Source organism: Trachurus trachurus (assembly GCF_905171665.1).
Source record: "Trachurus trachurus genome assembly, chromosome: 2".
Classification (NCBI taxonomy): domain Eukaryota; kingdom Metazoa; phylum Chordata; class Actinopteri; order Carangiformes; family Carangidae; genus Trachurus; species Trachurus trachurus.
This window is the reverse complement of record NC_139914.1, coordinates 1,660,001-1,679,465: the sequence shown is the minus strand read 5'-3', so window position 1 is coordinate 1,679,465 and position 19,465 is coordinate 1,660,001. Positions and strand designations below refer to the sequence as shown.

General features: G+C 45.2%; 1 protein-coding gene across 1 annotated transcript in view; it reads left to right on the top strand.

Annotated features, from left to right (window-relative positions):
* Positions 1-1,662: 1,662 nt before the first annotated feature.
* Positions 1,663-19,465, top strand: part of LOC310996090 (kalirin-like) — a gene marked incomplete at both ends in the record, with an annotated part of 53,895 nt that continues 36,092 nt past the window's right edge. Inside the window, 17 exons of the mRNA XM_083985393.1 lie at positions 1,663-1,717; positions 7,586-7,660; positions 7,751-7,865; positions 8,433-8,625; positions 9,923-10,146; positions 11,039-11,384; positions 12,418-12,540; positions 12,619-12,810; positions 12,937-13,068; positions 14,807-14,941; positions 15,061-15,153; positions 15,812-15,934; positions 16,400-16,516; positions 16,644-16,718; positions 17,980-18,102; positions 18,225-18,277; positions 19,237-19,384. Coding sequence (XP_083841519.1) covers positions 1,663-1,717; positions 7,586-7,660; positions 7,751-7,865; positions 8,433-8,625; positions 9,923-10,146; positions 11,039-11,384; positions 12,418-12,540; positions 12,619-12,810; positions 12,937-13,068; positions 14,807-14,941; positions 15,061-15,153; positions 15,812-15,934; positions 16,400-16,516; positions 16,644-16,718; positions 17,980-18,102; positions 18,225-18,277; positions 19,237-19,384 — 2,322 coding nt within the window. The remainder of the gene's footprint in view (positions 1,718-7,585; positions 7,661-7,750; positions 7,866-8,432; positions 8,626-9,922; positions 10,147-11,038; positions 11,385-12,417; positions 12,541-12,618; positions 12,811-12,936; positions 13,069-14,806; positions 14,942-15,060; positions 15,154-15,811; positions 15,935-16,399; positions 16,517-16,643; positions 16,719-17,979; positions 18,103-18,224; positions 18,278-19,236; positions 19,385-19,465) is intronic.

Below are 19,465 nucleotides of genomic sequence, written 5' to 3'. Positions count from 1 at the left end.
AATTTAAATAATTTAAACAACAATATAAATATAAATAACTGAGACAAGAAAACACAGAGGCAGCATTAAATCGATCAGTCAGTATTTTCATCGACACAGAACTTTGCAGGAAATTATTAAAGCAGTTCGAATAGAATAGAATAATAAAAATTAAAAATATATATATATGTACGATTGAATAAAATAACTTAGCAATAACATTAAGGATAGAGTAACTGTGTAATGTAATGTGATGTACAAGTAGCCTACAGGTGTGCAACTCTTTAATAATAATTACTAAAGAGTATGATGGCTGCTGCAAGGAAAGACTTACTGCTCCTTTTCAGTCTTTCATAAATAAATTAGCTACTACTAAATATCTGCAGTTGTAAATGGTAATAATTACCATATAATCAGAGCTTTATCGCTGAGTCTTGTTTCTATTCGTGAGGATATTGTGTAATAATTCAGTGTTTACCGGTATGTAGCCTATAAAATAAATAAAGTAGTGCACAGGGTGAACAAGCTGCTGTGCGCCCATGTGGCCTCTGGGCGGCGCTGCGGCTTCAGCTGAATGAGTCAAACAGCAGCGGCTTCATTCATCTGATAACACACGTTACTGTCTGTGCTCATGCCCGAGGCTCCTTTCAAGTCCACAAAGTTACTGATCTCTGTGTTATCACCATGTCCATCTAATTTATCAATACAATTAAGATATATATCAATATTCACTATATTAAATGATGAATACATTATAAAAAAGTAGCCTAGTAGGCCTATCTGCATATGAGTTGCAGATGATTTTTGTATTTAATGTGCTACATAACGTTTTTTTTAATATGACATTCTTCTTATTCTCAGTGGTTTATATTATGTTATATAATATAATATAATATAATATTTTCAGAGCATATCACGTCAGAATCCGTCATATTAACGGGAGCAGAGCAGTAATAGTAACTGTATACAGCCACATTAACGTTATAGTAACGGGGAGAGGCGGTGTGTGTGTGTGTGTGTGTGTGTGTGTGTGTGTGTGTGTGTGTGTGTGTGTGTGTGTGTGTGTGTGTGTGTGTGTGTGTGTGTGTGTGTGTGTGTGTGTGTGTGTGTTACTCGGTGCAGCAGCTGCAGCCCCTCTCTCTCCGCGGTGCGCCTGCGTGCAGAAACACACCGAGCGGCCGCCGCTGCCTGGACCGGCAGCAGCAGCAGCAGCAGGAGGAGGAGACACGGTAACGGCATCTGCTGCTGCGGGCTGGAACTGTAACTGTAACGGTACCAGTAACGGTGACGTGATGTGATGTGATGTGATGTGATGCGATGCCGCGCGGGATCACGGTAACGTAAGAGCAGCAGCAGCAGCAGCGGAGGAGGAGGAGGAGGAGAAGGAGAAGGAGGAGGACTGTCGAGGCTGAGCCGAGGAGCAGGATGCAGCAGCAGCAGCAGCAGCAGCAGCAGTGATCGGTACCGGGAGGAGGAAGAGGAAGAGGAAGAGGAAGAGGAAGGAAGGGAACACACCGACTGCACCGACTCGATCTGATGTAAACCCGCAGGGATGCACGGGTAGGCAGGGAGGAGGCGCGAGGAGCGGAGCAAACCGACGATACATAACGGAGGAGAGAGCGCGAGGAGGAGGAGGAGGAGGAGGAGGAGGGAGGAGGAAGAGGAGGAGGAGGAGGGAGGAGGATGAATCCGGTGGATGGAGGAGGAGAACCGGGCCCGGACGGCCTGGCGACGGCAGGTAGGGTGTGTGTGTGTGTCTCTGTGTGTGTATGTGTGTGTGTGAATGGGAGAGTGTGTGTAGTGGGAGCTGCTGTCGCCATGATGCCTCCACATCCGCCCATTGACTCAGATAGAGAGAGTGTGTGAGTGTGTGTGAGTGTGTGAGTGTGAGTGTGTAGGCTACATGCAATGTGTGTGTGTCAGCACCCCCTCTGTCCAATTGCATTGTGGGAAGAAGGCCTGTACTTGGATGTTAAACATGTGTGTGTCCAATATGTGTGTGTGTGTGTGTGTGTGTGTGTTCATGTCCAGACGTGGTCACATGACTCATCTTCCATTCATTCTCTCCTCATAGTATTTTTATATCACAGACAGAGACGCCGAGGCCTCCGATTGGCTGATTGGTGCCAATTAAAGATCATCTCATCATCAGTTCAGTTCATCATTCATCACCCCTCTGTACAGTCCTAAGTCACACGTAACCATAGCAACTGTGCTGATGTTTCATCCAGGTGTAAAGTAAAAGTCCATCCACTGAAAATCAATCACTACCAATACTGACGATCAATAATCTATCCTATACATGTGAGGATTTGCAGCTTTTATCAATACATCGTCACACAGAACATGAAGTCACAGGGTTTTATCAGCTATTTGACTGTTTCTGACTATTTTTTACACAAAATAATTGATCGATTTATTGATTGATTGATTAATTGATTGAGAAAGATAAACAGAGAGCAAAGCGGGGCTTTTACTTTGAAACAACCGAGTGGATTTTTACTGTGAAGTAGCTGCGGGGCTTTTACTTTGAAACAGCTGAGTGGCTGTGGGGCTTTTATCTTAATAACGAAGTCTGTTTGTGATGTAATTTTAAATGCCAAAATAATGAGAGAGAGAGGCTTTTATTGTGAAGGAGCCTGAGGGCTTTTATTGTGAAGGAGCTATGTGTAAAATGATGGGAGCGTGTTTTTTTTTTTTTTTTACAGTTTTGTACATTTTACTGTGAAAACAGGAGCAGTAAGAGGAACTTAAGTTCAAAGCATTTTGTTTGTTGTTTTTACTCATTTGATGGGTCTTTAACGTCGCTGATCGGCTGATATATTGATCAGTTTGACATTTTGGAGACTCTGTGTTGAAATAAATTCATTATTTTTGTTGTATAATCAGTGTGATGAGTTCTGACAGACTGACAGCAAGTTTCTCTGAAGGCTTTTCATCTGCAGCTATTTTAAGCTTTACACTGACTCAGTGTGTGTGTGTGTGTGTGTGTGTGTGTGTGTGTGTGTGTGTGTGTGTGTGTGTGTGTGTGTGTGTGTGTTATTAGTGTGAGACAGCTTTATCACAATGGAAATCCCTTCTCCAGCTGTGTGTGTGTGTGTGTGTGTGTGCATGGACTGAGCTCGACGGACTGACAGCTGGTTTAGGATCAGTCGGCCTGACGGACAGCCGATCAGGGATCAATCAGACTCCTGGTTTAGTTTCTTGATGATTCTGACTCAGACACAGTTTCGTGTTTACACTCGAGTCGACCACACACACACACACACACACACACACACACACACACACACACACACACACACACACACTTATCTCTGTCTCCTCCTGTTCGTCAAACTGCTAAGTCACACAGGAAACAGGAGTCGGGGTGTTTAACTCGGTGATCAGCAGCAGCTCGTTCCATATTTATTATTGATCATCTATCAGTCACAACATGAAGATGTTTCTACTCAGTTTTCAGGGCAGATAAGGTTCAGAACTTAAAGGGATAGTTCAACATTCTGGCAAATTGGTCCATTGTCATAATCCTTATAGTCATAGCAGTAGGTTCGTTACCTTTATTTGTCGGTGCAAGCTATTTTTAGAACGGTGGAGCAGAGCCGTGAGCTGCTCAGAGCTACGCTACGGAGGCTCATGGGATTTCTTGGTTTCCCTCATCAAATACACAATCCAACAACTCCACAACGTTGTCTAAGTTGTTTTAGAGGGAAATACAGCATTCATCAAGCAGTCTCTGTATTTCCCTCTAAAACAACTCTGTCTGGTAACGTTGTGTTATTATCTCATAGCGTGGTGAATGTGCAGGTCACAACTTGTCCACCAGAGCGTTGTGGAGTTGTTGGATTGTGTATTTGATGAGTTTGAACCAAGAAATCCCATGAGCCTCCGTAGCGTAGCTCTGAGCAGCTCACGGCTCTGCTCCGCCGTTCTAAAAATAGCTTGCACCGACAAATAAAGGTAACGTACCTACTGCTATGACTATAGGGATTAAGACCGATTTGCCAACATGTTGAACTATCCCTTTAACATGCAAACAGCTTCATCAGTTTGACAACACAGAGACACAGAGGAGCTACCTGGCTACGATGATGTCACGGACTCCGTCTGCAGCAGGTGTGTCGCTTGCTGTTTGCTGGAAGCTGTGGAGGAGATAGAGAGGAAACTTTATAACTTTATAATAAAAACACTTCAGCTTTACCTTTTTCATTTACACTGAATTGATTTCATGGCTGCGAAAATGAAAATGAGACATTGGGATATTGATTAAATATGTAAATAAAGAGCCGGAGCGTCAGGCTGCAGCTAACGAGCAGGAGCCGATTGTTCTTCTGTCCATCAACACTTACACTTAGGAGCTCAGACCTGCTCCTGCTTCTGCTCCTGCTTCCCTTCCTCTCTCACTCATTATTAATTATTCATACGATAAATATTAAAAAGTTTAACTCGGAAACTTGAAACACGAGTCGACTCCTGATCCGAGTGAGGCTTTGTCGTCATCGAAGAGGCTGACAATCTGTCCATATACGCCAAATAAGGTTGCCACATCTCTGTAAGAGTATTATAGTCTTTCCTGAGTATATGTCATTATTTTTTCAAGTGGAACACAGCTATTCCTTTCTGAAACCTGTCTTCCTATAGAAAGTTGGGAGTCAGACTTCCATGTGATGGCGATGTACTTCCTGGCAACACACAAGGCCAATGAGAGAAACTTCTTTTCAGCTTTTCTTAATAGTGCATCAATATTTCTAGTACAGTATCTCCTATAAACAGGTTTGAGGATCTAATGGAAGATGCACTCCTAGAAGTTTTGTCTTCTATACTACATCTAAAACACAAGCTGGATATCTCAGGTTTATATTTATGTAATTTCAGTGGCGTAAGATAAAATTGATGGAGAAAGTTAGAATATGTCAGCCTGTATCTGGAGTTCATAGTGGCAGTTTGACTTTTTCGACACAGTTCAGACCAGATCTTTGACGGCAGAGGAGGAAGTAGTTTCCTCATCTCCACATCTGGACTCACCTGGCTCTGTGCAGATGTGTGTGTGTGTGTGTGGAGGATTGATCTCCAACCAGACAATTAGTGCAGCGATGGAAGAGGAGGAGGAGAGGGGGGGCTTCACTTCTCCTTCATCTCCGTCCTGTTTTTAGGTTTTCTCTCTGAGGGTTATCGCCGCTCGCCAAGCTGCTAATGTGAGACGTTTAATGCCCTCAGTGTGTGTGTGTGTGTGTGTGTTGGATTAGCCTCCTCCCGCTGCGCAGGATGATCTGACGCACATGGGAGGCCTGTATGTCAGTCTGCAACACACACACACATACACACACACACACACACACACACTGAGCTGCAGGACTCGGGCTTTTTAAATTGAAACGTCTGTCAGCTCGTCTCTCTGAGGCCTGATTGGCTCGTTTTTCAGTCGACAGTTGGAGACAGTTTGATGTTATGTGTGTGTGTGTGTGTTGGCCTTTATTCGCACGATTAAAACATTACACACACAGACAGACACACACACACACACACACTGAGTACAACAAGGTGCAGCGGCTCAGCTGATTGGCTGCGGTTTTTGGTTTTTGGGGCTTTGCCGAACACGATGGACTGATGTGGAGGTGGATGTTGAGTGAAACCGACAAAGAAGAAGCTGCAACTTTGAAACATCTCAACTTAATAAAGGGATAATTCAACATTTAGTCAGATTCTGCTCTCTCCATAATCCCTATAGTCGTAGCAGTAGGTTCGTTACCTTTAATTATCGGTGCATGTTGTTTTTAGATCGGCGGGGCAGAGACGTGAGCTGCTCAGAGCTACGCTACGGAGGCTCATGGGAATTCTTGGATTCCCTCATCAAACTCATCAAATACACAATCCAACAACTCCACAACGCTCTGGTGGACAAGTTGTGACCTGCACATTCACCACGCTATCAAATAATCATGTATAATTATGTAACGTTACTGTACGACACATGAAGCAAACACCCTGAACTACTTTCCCTTTTGAAATACCTCCGCCCAGCAGCCGTATCTGGAAAGTAGTTCCGGCTGCATTTGCCTCTAAAACAACTCTGTGTGGTAACGTTATGTTATTATCTCATAGCGTGGTGAATGTGCAGCTCACAACTTGTCCACCAAAGCGTTGTGGAGTTGTTGGATTGTGTATTTGATGAGTTAACTTTGATCACCTCCATTGTGTTCACTGAGCAGCTCACGTCTCCGCCCCGCTGATCTCAAAACAACATGCACCGATAATTAAAGGTGATGAACCTACTGGGATTATGGAGAGAGGAGAATCTGACTAAATGTTGAACTGTTCCTTTAAGTCATTTATTTGGTTGCAGGATGAAAATAAACCCAGACAGGAGGAGATGTGTGATGAACTCCCCTCTGGCCGACCGCAGATGGTTTTAATGTTGATAGTTTCACGCGTTACAGTAACAGGACGTTGGTCGTGTTTTCACGGCGTTATTGAGCCAACAGCTGAACTAAAGAGCCGGATCACAGTAATCTGTAATCCTCTTTGTGGCACCGATACAGACGCAGTGTGGGGAAGTCTCTGTTTTTGGCAGAACTGCAGCACCAGGATCAGATCTACAACCTGACCCACTGACTGACTGAATGAATGAATGAATGAATGAGTGTTTCTGGGGGATACAGTAAAGTGACGGACCCAATGGGCTCTTTGCACAGCTCCACTACTTCCTGAATTTAAGGCAGCTCCTTTATTTCCTGTCTTACATTATTGGACAAACTGATTAAGCTGCCTTAAAGGGATAGTTCACCCAAAATTCTAATTTTCATTATCTCCTCCCCCTCATGTGGACTAAGGGCTGGGAGAAGTTTCAGAGTCCTCCGTGGCTTCTCTGAGTTACAGCGGGGCTCCGTGCAGCACTGCATGTCCATATGACGGCAGCGAACGGAGCTCACTTTTCTTCGTCCAAAAAGACACACCAAAAAACATCCAAATACCTCCATAGTGCTCGTCTGTAATGTCCCTCTTGTATTGAAGCCCCGACATGAGAAATTGTTCCGAAAAAAAATTAAATAAGTCTGTATTTTAAGCTTGTTTGTAGCGGAAGCTCCCAGTGTCTCAGTTCACTGCTCTTCCTGTGTCAAACAATTTCTCATGTCGGGGCTTCAATACAAGAGGGACATTACAGACGAGCACTATGGAGGTATCTGGATGTTTTTTGGTGTGTCTTTTTGGATGAAGAAAAGTGAGCTCCGTTCTCAACAGTCATATGGACATGCAGTGCTGCACGCAGCCCCGCTGTAACTCAGAGAAGCCACGGAGGACACATGAGGGTGAGTAGATAATGAGTGAAATTTGAATTTAAGTTCAGGAAGTAGTGGAGCTGTGCATAGAGCCCATTAAAGGCTAATGCTAAGCTAACAACTTCTAAAGTCAAGAAGAAGAACAACTAAAGGCCCCAGACCGGTCCCTCGCTTTATTGTGTCCCCAGAAATACTTCTTATAGAGTTTTTGGACATTTTGTGTGAGTTTTCTGATGTTGCAGTGAGTTGAGACCTCCAGGCCACCGTAGGGAAGAGGAGGAGCAACTTCCTCTACAAACTAAGAGTAACAATGACTATCTCTCTCTCAGGTTCGGGTAAAGCAGAGAGCGTCCGGGCGGTCGACGTGCTGACGGTGCTCAGAGAGAAAGTGGCCTTCGTCTCAGGTGACACAATTATACAAACTCACACAAACACGTGTGCAAACTGGTCCAGTTTAACCCGGTTTTACTTTAACCACATGTGTTCTTCTCCAGGGGGGCGGGACAAACGAGGCGGACCAATCCTGACCTTCCCTGCCAGGACCAATCATGATCGAATAAAACAGGAGGACCTGAGCCGGCTGGTCACATACCTGTCCACCATCCCCAGGTAACAACGTCCCTCTTCACCTGTCCAGCCGTCTCTGACAAGTTATACCTAGGTACATATTGATTGTCACCTAAATTTCAGTGAAAACACACACAGACTATATTTTTAAAACCTGTAACCAACGTCTCCATCTACTGCGCAAGCTCAACTCCTTCAGAGTGAGTAAGCACATTATGGAAACAGTTTATAAGAACCTGATAGAGGGCATTCTAACTTTCAACATGGCAATGCGGTACGGTAATCTAAACATTAAAGGAAGAAGCAGCTGCAGAGAATAGTAAACCTTGCCTCAAAAATCATAGGGACGAGACAGAAACAATGAAGTTGTATGTACGAGGAAGTGCTTAGGAAAAAAGCTGTCAAAATAGCAAATGATCCCTCTCATCCACTCAATAGGGAGTTTGAACTTCTTCCCTCTGGTAGATGTTACAAAGTGCCAAGGGCAAATCCTAATATTTTTTAAAATTCCTTTATACCTAATGCAATCGGGGCACTGAACACCATGACAATAAATGAAACTAACTAACTAACTCTCTGTCTGTCTGTCTCCACCCGTCTGTCCCGCAGCGAGGACGTGCGAGCGCGAGGCTTCACCGTGGTGGTGGACATGCGCGGCAGCAAGTGGGACAGCGTGAAGCCGGTGCTGCGGACGCTGCAGGAGTCCTTCTCCTCCAGCATCCACACGGCGCTGCTCATCAAACCCGACACGTTCTGGCAGAAACACAAGACCAACCTGGGCAGCGCCAAGCTCAGCTTCGAGGTACGGCCGCTCCAATGTGTAAAAATCTATCAAATACAGTCAAAGTATTAAAACATTAGACACAAAACATTTGAAGTATCTATTAATATATGACCAATTATTTATCCTCATGGGGAAATGTTTGAATCTATGTCATGAATTGTAATTTATAGCAAATGTTTACATTTATTTTAATGTTTTATTTTATCACAAATGACACACTAACACTTAAATTCCTACCAATACAATGTTACACCAGGTAAATTGACATTAACGTAATTTAACAAATGAAAACAAAGTTACACAGGCGGTTGTTGCTGGTCAGCTGATGTGAGTTGGTTAGTTCCAGATAAACGACTTCTTTACAACTTTTTATTTGTATTTTTTACTGTATTTTATTTAATATTAGTATAGCTTTTATTTGTTTATTTGCCCTGGTTTTTATTATATTGCCCTGGTTTTTTATTGTTAATCGTTACTGTTCATTGTTTTCATTGCTGGCACTGGACTGTATTTATCTTGTGCAGCACTTTGGGCAACTGAGGTTGTTTTCAAATGTGGTATATAAATAAAATTTGAGTTCAGTTGAATTGATGAGCTGAAACAAATGTGTATATAACGTATTACGACACTTTAAACAGTGTATTATTATTTTCTGATGGGACTTATTGAGTCAAGTAACGGGGGAACAGTAACTTTTTTGATTACTGTTACCGAAAAAAGCAGCGCTGTTATTTTATCAGCCCTGTTTTCTGCACTGATAAAAAGACGCTGTAGCTCAAGTCAAGTAAACACACGAGCCTCCCACAATGGCAACTGCATTGTTCCCAAGTGTACAACATCATGTGGACAGTCTGCCTTCTCAATAAAAGGGGTTAACCTATGGAACACTTTACCCACTCACCTGAAACTGGAGACGGATACAAACTCGTTTAATAGAGGATTAAAGGCATGGTTAAAAGCAAAACAACAATGCTCACATGTATAAATATGGACTTTTTCATTGTTACTATTTTTCATGATGTAGTGTCATGCACTTGGTTATATCTTATACTGTTGATAATATGTTCTGTGCTTTTTGAATTGCCGCCTATGGATTGGTGTTGAAAATTAGCACATGTGCTAAACACACCCAAGCAAAGCATCTGTTCTGTCCACTGGAACAGTCTCAATGTATTTGTGATGTCCATATCAAATAAATAAACATAACATAACATAACATAACATAAAGCCATTATTCCCATCACTGGTTGTACAGTAGTGTTGCGTTCATGGTACCTGCAGCGTCGTAAAACTGTCCGTCTCTCTCTCCCTGCAGACCAGCCTGGTGTCGGTGGAGGGGCTGTCCCGGCTGGTCGACCCCTCCCAGCTGACCGCGGACCTGGGCGGCTCGCTGGAGTACGACCATGTGGAGTGGACCGAGCTGCGTCTGGGCCTGGAGGAGTTCTCCGGAGCCGCCTCGCAGCTGCTGGCCCAGCTGGAGCAGCTGGAGGCCGGGCTGAACCGCATCCCCGAGCCGCTGGACGTGGACGAAGCCCGGAAGTAAGACAGAGCGGGGCTCAGTCATGATTATTGATTATTTCATAGGGTATTGATCAGGGTTATTATAGTTAACTAAAACTAAAACTAGCAGTGAAAAAATAATTAAAGGGATAGATCATCAACATTTTGGCAAATTGGCCCATTGCCATAATCCCTATAGTCATAGCAGTAGGTTCGTTACCTTTAATTGTCGGTGCAAGCTATTTTTAGAATGGCGGAGCAGAGCCGTGAGCTGCTCAGAGCTACGCTACGGAGGCTCATGGGATTTCTTGGTTTCCCTCATCAAACTCATCAAATACACAATCCAACAACTCCACAACGCTCTGGTGGACAAGTTGTGACCTGCACATTCACCACGCTATGAGATAATAACACAACGTTACCAGACAGAGTTGTTTTAGAGGGAAATACAGAGACTGCTTGATGAAAAACTGTCCCTGAACGCAACGCGCATCAGCGGTTTTGCATGAATTTCCCTCTAAAACAACTATGTCTGGTAACGTTCTGTTATTATCTCATAGCGTGGTGAATGTGCAGCTCGCGGCTCTGCTCCGCCGTTCTAAAAATAGCCTGCACCGACAATTAAAGGTAGGGTACATACTGCTAAGACTATAGAGATTATGGCAATGGGCCAATTTGCCAAAATGTAGAACTGTTTCTTTAAGTTAACTGAAATAAAAATTTCAATTTTTCAGAGGTCTGACAGAGGCGTTCTCCTAAAACCTGAAGACCAACGACTAAATTAAAACTGCTAAATCACTTGTTGAACTGCTAAAACTAAACTGAAATAAAAAAGAAAATTGAAAAACTAAATAAAAACGAATCAATGAAAAGTTTCAAACTATAACAACCTTGGTATTGATTGATAGCTGATGATTTTTTCCTGCTGCAGACTCCTGGAGGAACACGGGCGGCTCCGTAACACCATCGCCACAGCGCCGGTCGACGCCCTCGAACGAGAGGGGCGGAGTTTGCTCCAGCGAATGCGTCTGGGCCCCTCGCATGGCGACGCCTCTAATGAAGGCGGCGGTGGCGGCAGCGGCGGGGGCGGTGGCGGCGGCAGCCACAGCAGCTGGCTGTCCGGCGGGGCGGACTTCCAGAGCGTGGCGCCCAAGGTGTCGTCGCTGCTGGACCGGCTGCAGGCGGCTCGCGGCCACCTGCTGCAGTGCTGGGGCGACAGGAAGCTGCACCTGGACCAGGCGCTGCAGCTGCACCTGTTCGAGCAGGACGCCACCAAGGTGAGGCGAGGAAGGGGGCGTGGCTTTAAAAGGATACGCCAACATTTTTTTTTTTTTTCGTGTCTTGCCTCACTCCCGAGTCCATGACCAGCAGATAGACACCATCCTTCCGACTGTGCGTGCAGTAACAAGGGAGATAGAGCCGTATCGCCCATAATTAGCTTAGCTCAAACACTGGAAGTGTATAGGTAGTGTTAGCCTGCCTTCACCTAAAGTCGCTAATTAGCTTAGCTCAAACGCTGGAAGTGTATGGGTAGTGTTAGCCTGCCTCCTATACCCGAGCCGAAATCAGCAGTCAGAAGCTGATTTCATTTTAGCTCTAAACTCTGTAAATATATCACTTTATCGACATTTCAAACATTTTTAGGCGAGAAAGTAGCCGTTTAGATCAGCAGTGTGTCGTTAATTTGTCTGTTTACAATTTTGTTCGGCGCTACTCAAGCTAGCCGTTGTGACCAACGCACTTCCGGTTACTTTCACAAAATAAAACACCCGTTGCCCTTTACATACAGAAAACCATGACGATAGAATTTGTGCTTTTACTTTGAAATAGGAAGCTAACCTACCCTCGATGTAGCTAGCTTGAACCAAAATAAACCGTCTTTGCTTGAACCCTCCATTTTGACTGATCTCGTCCCGTTACTGGCATTTGACCGCTCAAGATGCCTTACCGGAGAGTTTTGTCAGCTCTGAGACGAAGATCGGCCCGCCGGTTTCCGTTTAGAGTTGTTGAAGAGTTTCTCTGATGACTTTAGGTGGAGGCAGGCTAACACTACCTATACACTTCCAGTATTTGAGCTAAGCTAATTAGCGACTTTAGGTAGAGGCAGGCTAACACTACCCATACGCTTCCAGTGTTTGAGCTAAGCTAATTATGGGCGATACGGCTCTATCTCCCTTGTTACTGCACGCACAGTCGAAAGGATGGTGTCTATCTGCTGGTCATGGACTCGGGAGTGAGGCAAGACACGAAAAAATTAAATACACCTGTAGACGTAGGCGGAGTCACAGCGTTTTGTTCTCTTCCTGTCAGATGTCGGAGTGGATCGCCCACAGTAAGGAGCTGTTCATGCAGAGCCTGGTAGACGTCGGCCAGAACCACCAGCACGCCCTCGACCTTCAGACTCAACACCAGCACTTCACCGCCAACTGCATGGTCCGTCCGCCGCCGCCGCCAAGTCTGCGAGACGCTTAGCGAGGTTCTTAACGTGTCTCTGAATGTCTCTCTGAACAGAACGGCAGCGTGAACGTGGACAGCGTGGTCACCGTGGCGGCGAGGCTGGCCGAGGCCGGTCACTACGGGGCGGAGCGCATCGCCATGGTGTCGTTGCGGCTGCAGGAAGACTGGAAGTCCCTGACGACGGCGCTGGAGGAGCGCAGCAACACGCTCGCCATGGCAACCGGCTTCCACCAGGGGGCAGAACAGGTGAGCGACGCACCGGACCGGTCTGTCTGATGAGGTCAGAGCTGTCAGGTGACTAAACACTCTACCTGTCTGTCTGTCTGTCTGTCTGTGTCTCTACCTGTCTGTCTGTCTGTGTCTTTGTCTCAGTTCCTGCTCCAGGTGGAGGGCTCGGTCCAGGTGTGCTCTGAGGGGTCGTTGCCGTCGGCGACAGCAGAGCTGGAGGCGGCGGTGAAGAAACACCAGGAACTGAACGAGGAGATCTCAGCAAACTACACACAGGTACCTGTCTGTCTCTTTATAAACATCTGTCTGTCTGTCTGTCTGTCTGTCTTTATAAACACCTGTCTGTCTCTCTAGTGGGGTTTCCATCCACCTGTTCTTATTTGCATTTTCAAAATTTGGGAAAAAAAACTTGGAACTGGAAACACCAGAAATTCGAAAAAAGGCAGAAAATTCGCCAAAAAAGTTTCGTCGGCGTATCGTTAAAAGGAAAATGCAACTTTTTGCTATGGAAACAGGTTTTGTGAATAAACGATGACCAATGCCGTTCACACCGCAGTAGCTATACAGTATACAAGTTTCCCAGAATGCATCGGCACATACAGCTGTAAAACGGGAGAAAAGCTGTATTATTTCCCGCTGTAATGCTGTTGTTATTACATCACTTTATTAAGTTTTAATATTATTTAATGCGAGGCAGTAATTGTTTAGATCCCCAGTGTGCGGTCAGTTTATCCAAATGACGGCTATTTAGAAGTTTGCTACGATGTTTTTGGGAGAAGTGAAGCTCCACATGTGGAGCAGTGACTGGTCGTCACAGAGGCAGAAACCGGGGGAAATAGGCATAAATTCACATTTTCTTTTTGCGCATTTTCACAAAATGTGCTCCAAAATTTCAATACATTTGGATGGAAACCTGATTTCTGTCTCTCTGTCTTTATAAACATCTGTCTGTCTTTATAAACATCTGTCTCTCTGTCTTTATAAACATCTGTCTGTCTTTATAAACATCTGTCTCTCTGTCTTTATAAACATCTGTCTCTCTGTCTTTATAAACATCTGTCTGTCTTTATAAACATCTGTCTCTCTGTCTGTCTTTATAAACATCTGTCTCTCTGTCTGTCTTTATAAACATCTGTCTGTCTTTATAAACATCTGTCTGTCTGTCTTTATAAACATCTGTCTGTCTTTATAGACATCTGTCTGTCTTTATAAACATCTGTCTCTCTGTCTGTCTTTATAAACATCTGTCTGTCTGTCTTTATAAACATCTGTCTGTCTTTATAAACATCTGTCTCTCTGTCTTTATAAACATCTGTCTGTCTGTCTTTATAAACATCTGTCTGTCTTTATAGACATCTGTCTGTCTTTATAAACATCTGTCTCTCTGTCTTTATAAACATCTGTCTGTCTGTCTTTATAAACATCTGTCTGTCTTTATAGACATCTGTCTGTCTTTATAAACATCTGTCTCTCTGTCTTTATAAACATCTGTCTGTCTGTCTTTATAAACATCTGTCTGTCTTTATAGACATCTGTCTGTCTTTATAAACATCTGTCTCTCTGTCTGTCTTTATAGACATCTGTCTCTCTGTCTGTCTTTATAAACATCTGTCTGTCTTTATAAACATCTGTCTCTCTGTCTTTATAAACATCTGTCTGTCTTTATAAACATCTGTCTCTCTGTCTGTCTTTATAAACATCTGTCTGTCTTTATAAACATCTGTCTCTCTGTCTGTCTTTATAAACATCTGTCTCTCTGTCTGTCTTTATAAACATATGTCTCTCTGTCTTTATAAACATCTGTCTGTCTTTATAAACATCTGTCTGTCTTTATAAACATCTGTCTCTCTGTCTTTATAAACATCTGTCTGTCTTTATAAACATCTGTCTGTCTGTCTGTCTTTATAAACATCTGTCCCTCTGTCTGTCTTTATAAACATCTGTCTCTCTGTCTGTCTTTATAAACATCTGTCTGTCTGTCTTTATAAACATCTGTCTCTCCGTCTGTCTCCAGGTCAGTGAGAGTGGTAAAGCCTTATTGGAGGTCCTCCAGCGTTGCCCGGCAACGGAACCCGACGAATCGGCAACCAAACCGGACTTCACCGTCGCCACGCACGGCATCATGGGAGTTCTGCACCAGATCATGCAGGTGCGTCTTCTCACCACGGCAACGGCAACGGCAACCTGTCTCACTGTCACCGACCAGCAGACAGACAGACAGACAGACAGACAGACAGATGACACCTCTGTTTGTTTGTTTGTTTACAGGGTCAACATGAGGTGGAGGGGGCGTGGCAGCACCGTAAGCTCCGCCTCCACCAGCGCCTGCAGCTGTGTGTGTTTCAACAGGACGTTAGACAGGTACGACCAGTGGTGGACAGTAATGGAGTACATTTACTTGAGTACTGTATCCAGAGGATTTGTACTTTACTTGAGTATTAGATTTCTTTGGTACTTATTACTCTTACTTGAATACATTTCCAAGACAAATATTTTTACTTTTACTCGAGTTAATTTCTAGGAAGGCTGAAAAGTACTGGTTACTTTCAGGTCTTTTTCTAGAATCCTATTGGACACAAGCTGTGTTTGTCAGAAGGAAACCCTAACCCCTAAAAGCAGCACATCAGTGCAGCTGCTTTCAAAGAGTTCATTCTCACTAACAAGAGTTAAAAGCTCCTTACATTCATTTAGAAACAATTATAGTCATTCATTGATGTGAAAAATAAGAAATGTACTTTTACTCTTACTTTTACTTAAAGTAAATTTAAAAGCATGTACTTTTGGATACTTAAGTACCTTTAAAAGCAAGTACTTTTTTACTCTTACTGGAGTAACATGTCGACTGAGCTACTTTTACTTGTAACAGAGTAAATTTTGACCAGTAGTATTTGTACTCTTACTCAAGTACTGGGGTCGAGTACTCTGTCCATCTCTGGGTACGACAAACCAGATCCAGATCCAGATCCAGTTAGAGTCCAGTTTGACCTCACCTGTCTCCACCCGTCTGTCTGTGTCTCAGGTGTTGGACTGGGTGGAGCAGCACGGCGAGGTTTTCCTCAACAAACACAGCGGCGTGGGGAAGTCGCTGCACCGGGCGCGAGCGCTGCAGAAACGCCACGACGACTTCCAGCAGGTCGCCCAGGTAACAGGAAGTAACACAACAACAACAGCAGCAGCAGCGCCCTCTGCAGGACGGAGGCAGGAAGTGACCTGTCTGCAAACACAACAACCAGTGTGTCTGTTTATTTTGGAGCTGCAACTAATGATTATTTTCATTATCGATTAATCTGTCCATTATTTAAACGATTAATCGATTAGTTGTTTGGTCAATATTTTCTCAAACCGCCAGACGACGTCCTCAAATGTCTTGTTTTGTCCACAAACCAAAGAGAGACTCAGTTTATTGTCATAAAGGAACAAAGAAACCAGAAATATTCACATTGAAGAAGCTGGAATCAGAGAATTTTGACTTTTATTCTTTAAAAAACTACTCAAACTGATTTAGATATCAGAATAGTTGACGATTCATTTAATAATAGATTATTGTTCGATTAACCAAACCAAATTACTTCTAACGTACCTATGTGTGTGTGTGTGTGTGTGTCAGAACACGTACACTAACGCGGAGAAGCTTCTGGAAGCAGCCGACCAGCTGGCTCAGTCTGGAGAGTGTGAGGAGGAGGAGATCTACCAGGCAGCGCGAGACCTGGAGCTACGGATGCAGGTGAGAGAAAAACAATTAATCAATTTATCAATCAATCAATTTATCAATTTATCGGTTAATTGATTTTTTAAAAAACATTATCAGAGATGTCAATACAAACTGTTGCTAACGTGTTGCTAACGTGCAGGCGTTCATCCAGCGGGTGGAGCAGAGGAAGCTGCTGCTGGATCTCGCCGTGTCTTTCTACACACACACCAAGGAGGTAACACACACACACACACACACACACACACACACACACACACACACACACACACACACACACACACACACACACACACACACACACACACACACACACACACACACACACACACACACACACAGGGTTAACACTGCAGTATAATGTGTGTTGTGGTAATTTATGACCAGATGTGACAAGACAAATAGTTCATATTCTCTTTGTCTCCTCTTCCCTCCTCCTTCTCCTCCCCCTCTCCTCCTTTCTCCTCTCCTCCCTTCTACTCCTCCTTCCGCCTCCTTTTCCTCCCTTCTCCTCCCTGCTCCTCCCCCTCTCCTCCCTTCTTCTCTTCCCCCTGTCCTCCTTCTCCCTCTCTGCCTCTCTCCTCCTCCTCTCCTTCCTTCTACTCCTCCCTCTCCTCCCCCTCTCTCCTCCTTCTCCCCCTCTCCTTCTATTTCCTCCTCCCTTTTTCCCTCTCCTCCCTCCCCTTCTCATTTCCTCCCCCTTTCCTCCCTTCTCCTCCTTTCTCCCTCATCCTCCATCTCCTCCCGTTTCTCCCTCTCTCCTCCCTCCCTCCTCTCCTCCTTCTCCTCCCCCTCTCCTCCATTCTACTCCTCCTTCTCCTCTTCCTTCCTCCCCTTCCTCCTCCTCTCCTTCCTTCTCCTCTCCTCCATTCTCCTCCCCCCTCTTTCCTCCTTCACCTCCCCTTCCTCCCCCTCTCCTCCCTTCTCTCCCTCTCCTCCTCCCTTCTCCCCCACTCCTTCTATTTCCTCCTCCCTTCTCCCCTTCTCCACCTTCTCCCCCCTCCTCTTTCTACTCCCCTTCCTCCCTCTCTCCTCGCTTCTCATCTCCTCCCTTCTCCCTCTCTCCTCCTTCTTCACCTCCCTTCTCCCTCTCTCCTCCTTCTCCCCTTCCTCCCCCTCTCCTCCCTTCCACTCCTCCCTCTCTCCTCCTTCTCCTCCTCCCTTTTCCCCCTCTCCTTCTATTTTCTCCTCCCTCCTCCCCTTCCTCCTCCTCTCCTTCCTTCTCCTCTCCTCCATTCTCCTCCCCCTCTTCTCCTCCTTCCTCCCTCTCTTCTCCCTTCCTCCCCCTCTCCTCCCTTCTACTCCTCCCTCTCTCCCCTTCTTCTTCCTCTCCTCCCATCTAATCCTCCCTTTTCCTCTCCTCCTCCTCCCCCTCTCCTCCCCCCTCCTCCCCCTCTCCTCCCTCCCTCCCCTCTCCTCCCCCTCCTCCCCTTCCTCCCCCTCTCCTCCCTCCTCCTCCTCCCCCCTCCTCCCCCCAGCTCTCGGCGTGGATGGAGGGCCTCCAGAAGCAGCTCTCCTCCGACCTGTGTGTTTGCCCCGACACGGTGGAGGCTCTGCAGACGCTCATCAGTCAGCAGCAGCAGCAACAGGCCAACACACAGGTAACCTGCAGCTGACCCCGCCCGTCTGAGCTGACCCCATCATAACAACCTAACACCCCCCCTCCCCCCAGCACCTCCTCTAACCCCCACACTAACTCCTAACTCTTAACCCTGACCCACAGGAAGCTGCGATGAGTGTCATCCGGGAAGGAGAAGACCTCATCCTGCAACTCAGGTACACCGAGTGTGGGTGCGTTTGTTTTCGGTGTCAGGGCAGCCGTGTGCGCTCTGGGTTGGAGAGTGTTTGTTTTCTAGATAATGTAGAATACTGTATGTATGTGGGTGCGTTTGGTTTGTTTTCTAGTTAGGGTGCGTTTCTTTTCCAGATCTGCGTGTTTTGGGTGGGCGTTTGTTTTCTAGTTTGTGAGTCCCAGCTGTGTGGGTGGGTATTACTGTAGTTTGTGATGTGAGACCTTGTACCTTTGCTTTCTAGTTTATGTGGAATGTGTAGGTGCGTTTGTTTTCTAACTTGAATGCATTTATTTTTCAGACGGGCGTGTGGGCGTGTTTGTTTTCTGTTTGGTGTATGTTTGTTTTCATGTTTATGTTGAACGGGTCTGTTTGATTTCACTCTTGTCTTTCTTTTAAGGGTGTGTTTGTTTTCTATTTTTAGGTCCGGCACAGTAAAGCTTTGAGTGGGTGCTTGTTCTATTCTGGGGGCGTTTGTTTTTTTAGTTTGTGTGTACAATGTGTGAATGATCGACTTTACTTATTTGTGTGAATTCCTGTTTTTTCTCATTTCTAACTTTTTTTTTTCTCCACCAACGCCTGCATGGGTGGGTGCGCTTGTTTTTTTGATTTGTATAACCTGTGTGGGTGCGTTTGTTGTGTAGGTGTTTCACTCCACAGGGTAACTCAGAGGCCCGAGTGGAGTTGGTTTTTGTAATAGTTGTGCGTGTTGTGTAGGTGCATCTGTTTCTAGCTTTGTAAAGACTATGTGGGTGCGTTTGTTTCACTGCTCATGGCAGCTCAGAGGCCCATGTGATGGAGCTGGAGTTTGTCATGATCGTGGGTGCTTTTGTTTTTAGCTTTGTGCAGCTCGTGTGGGTGGTTTGTGTTTGTTTTATAGTTCTAACCTGTTGAGGAACCCTTTTTTAAAATTGTGATTATAACAAGCGGGTGCGTTTGTTTCAGGCCGCAGGGCAGCTCGGTGGCCCACGTGGAGACAGTGCTGCAGCAGCTGGAAGAGTCGCACGTTCAGCTGGAGGAACTTTTCCACCAGAGGAAGATCAAACTGGACGTTTACCTGCAGCTCCGCATCCTGCAGCAGTGCACGCTGGAGGTAACGCCTCATTACGCATATTTCACTGCTTTTTTTTACAATTGTGTCAGTTTTGAACTCCTACAGAGAAGATCTGCGTGA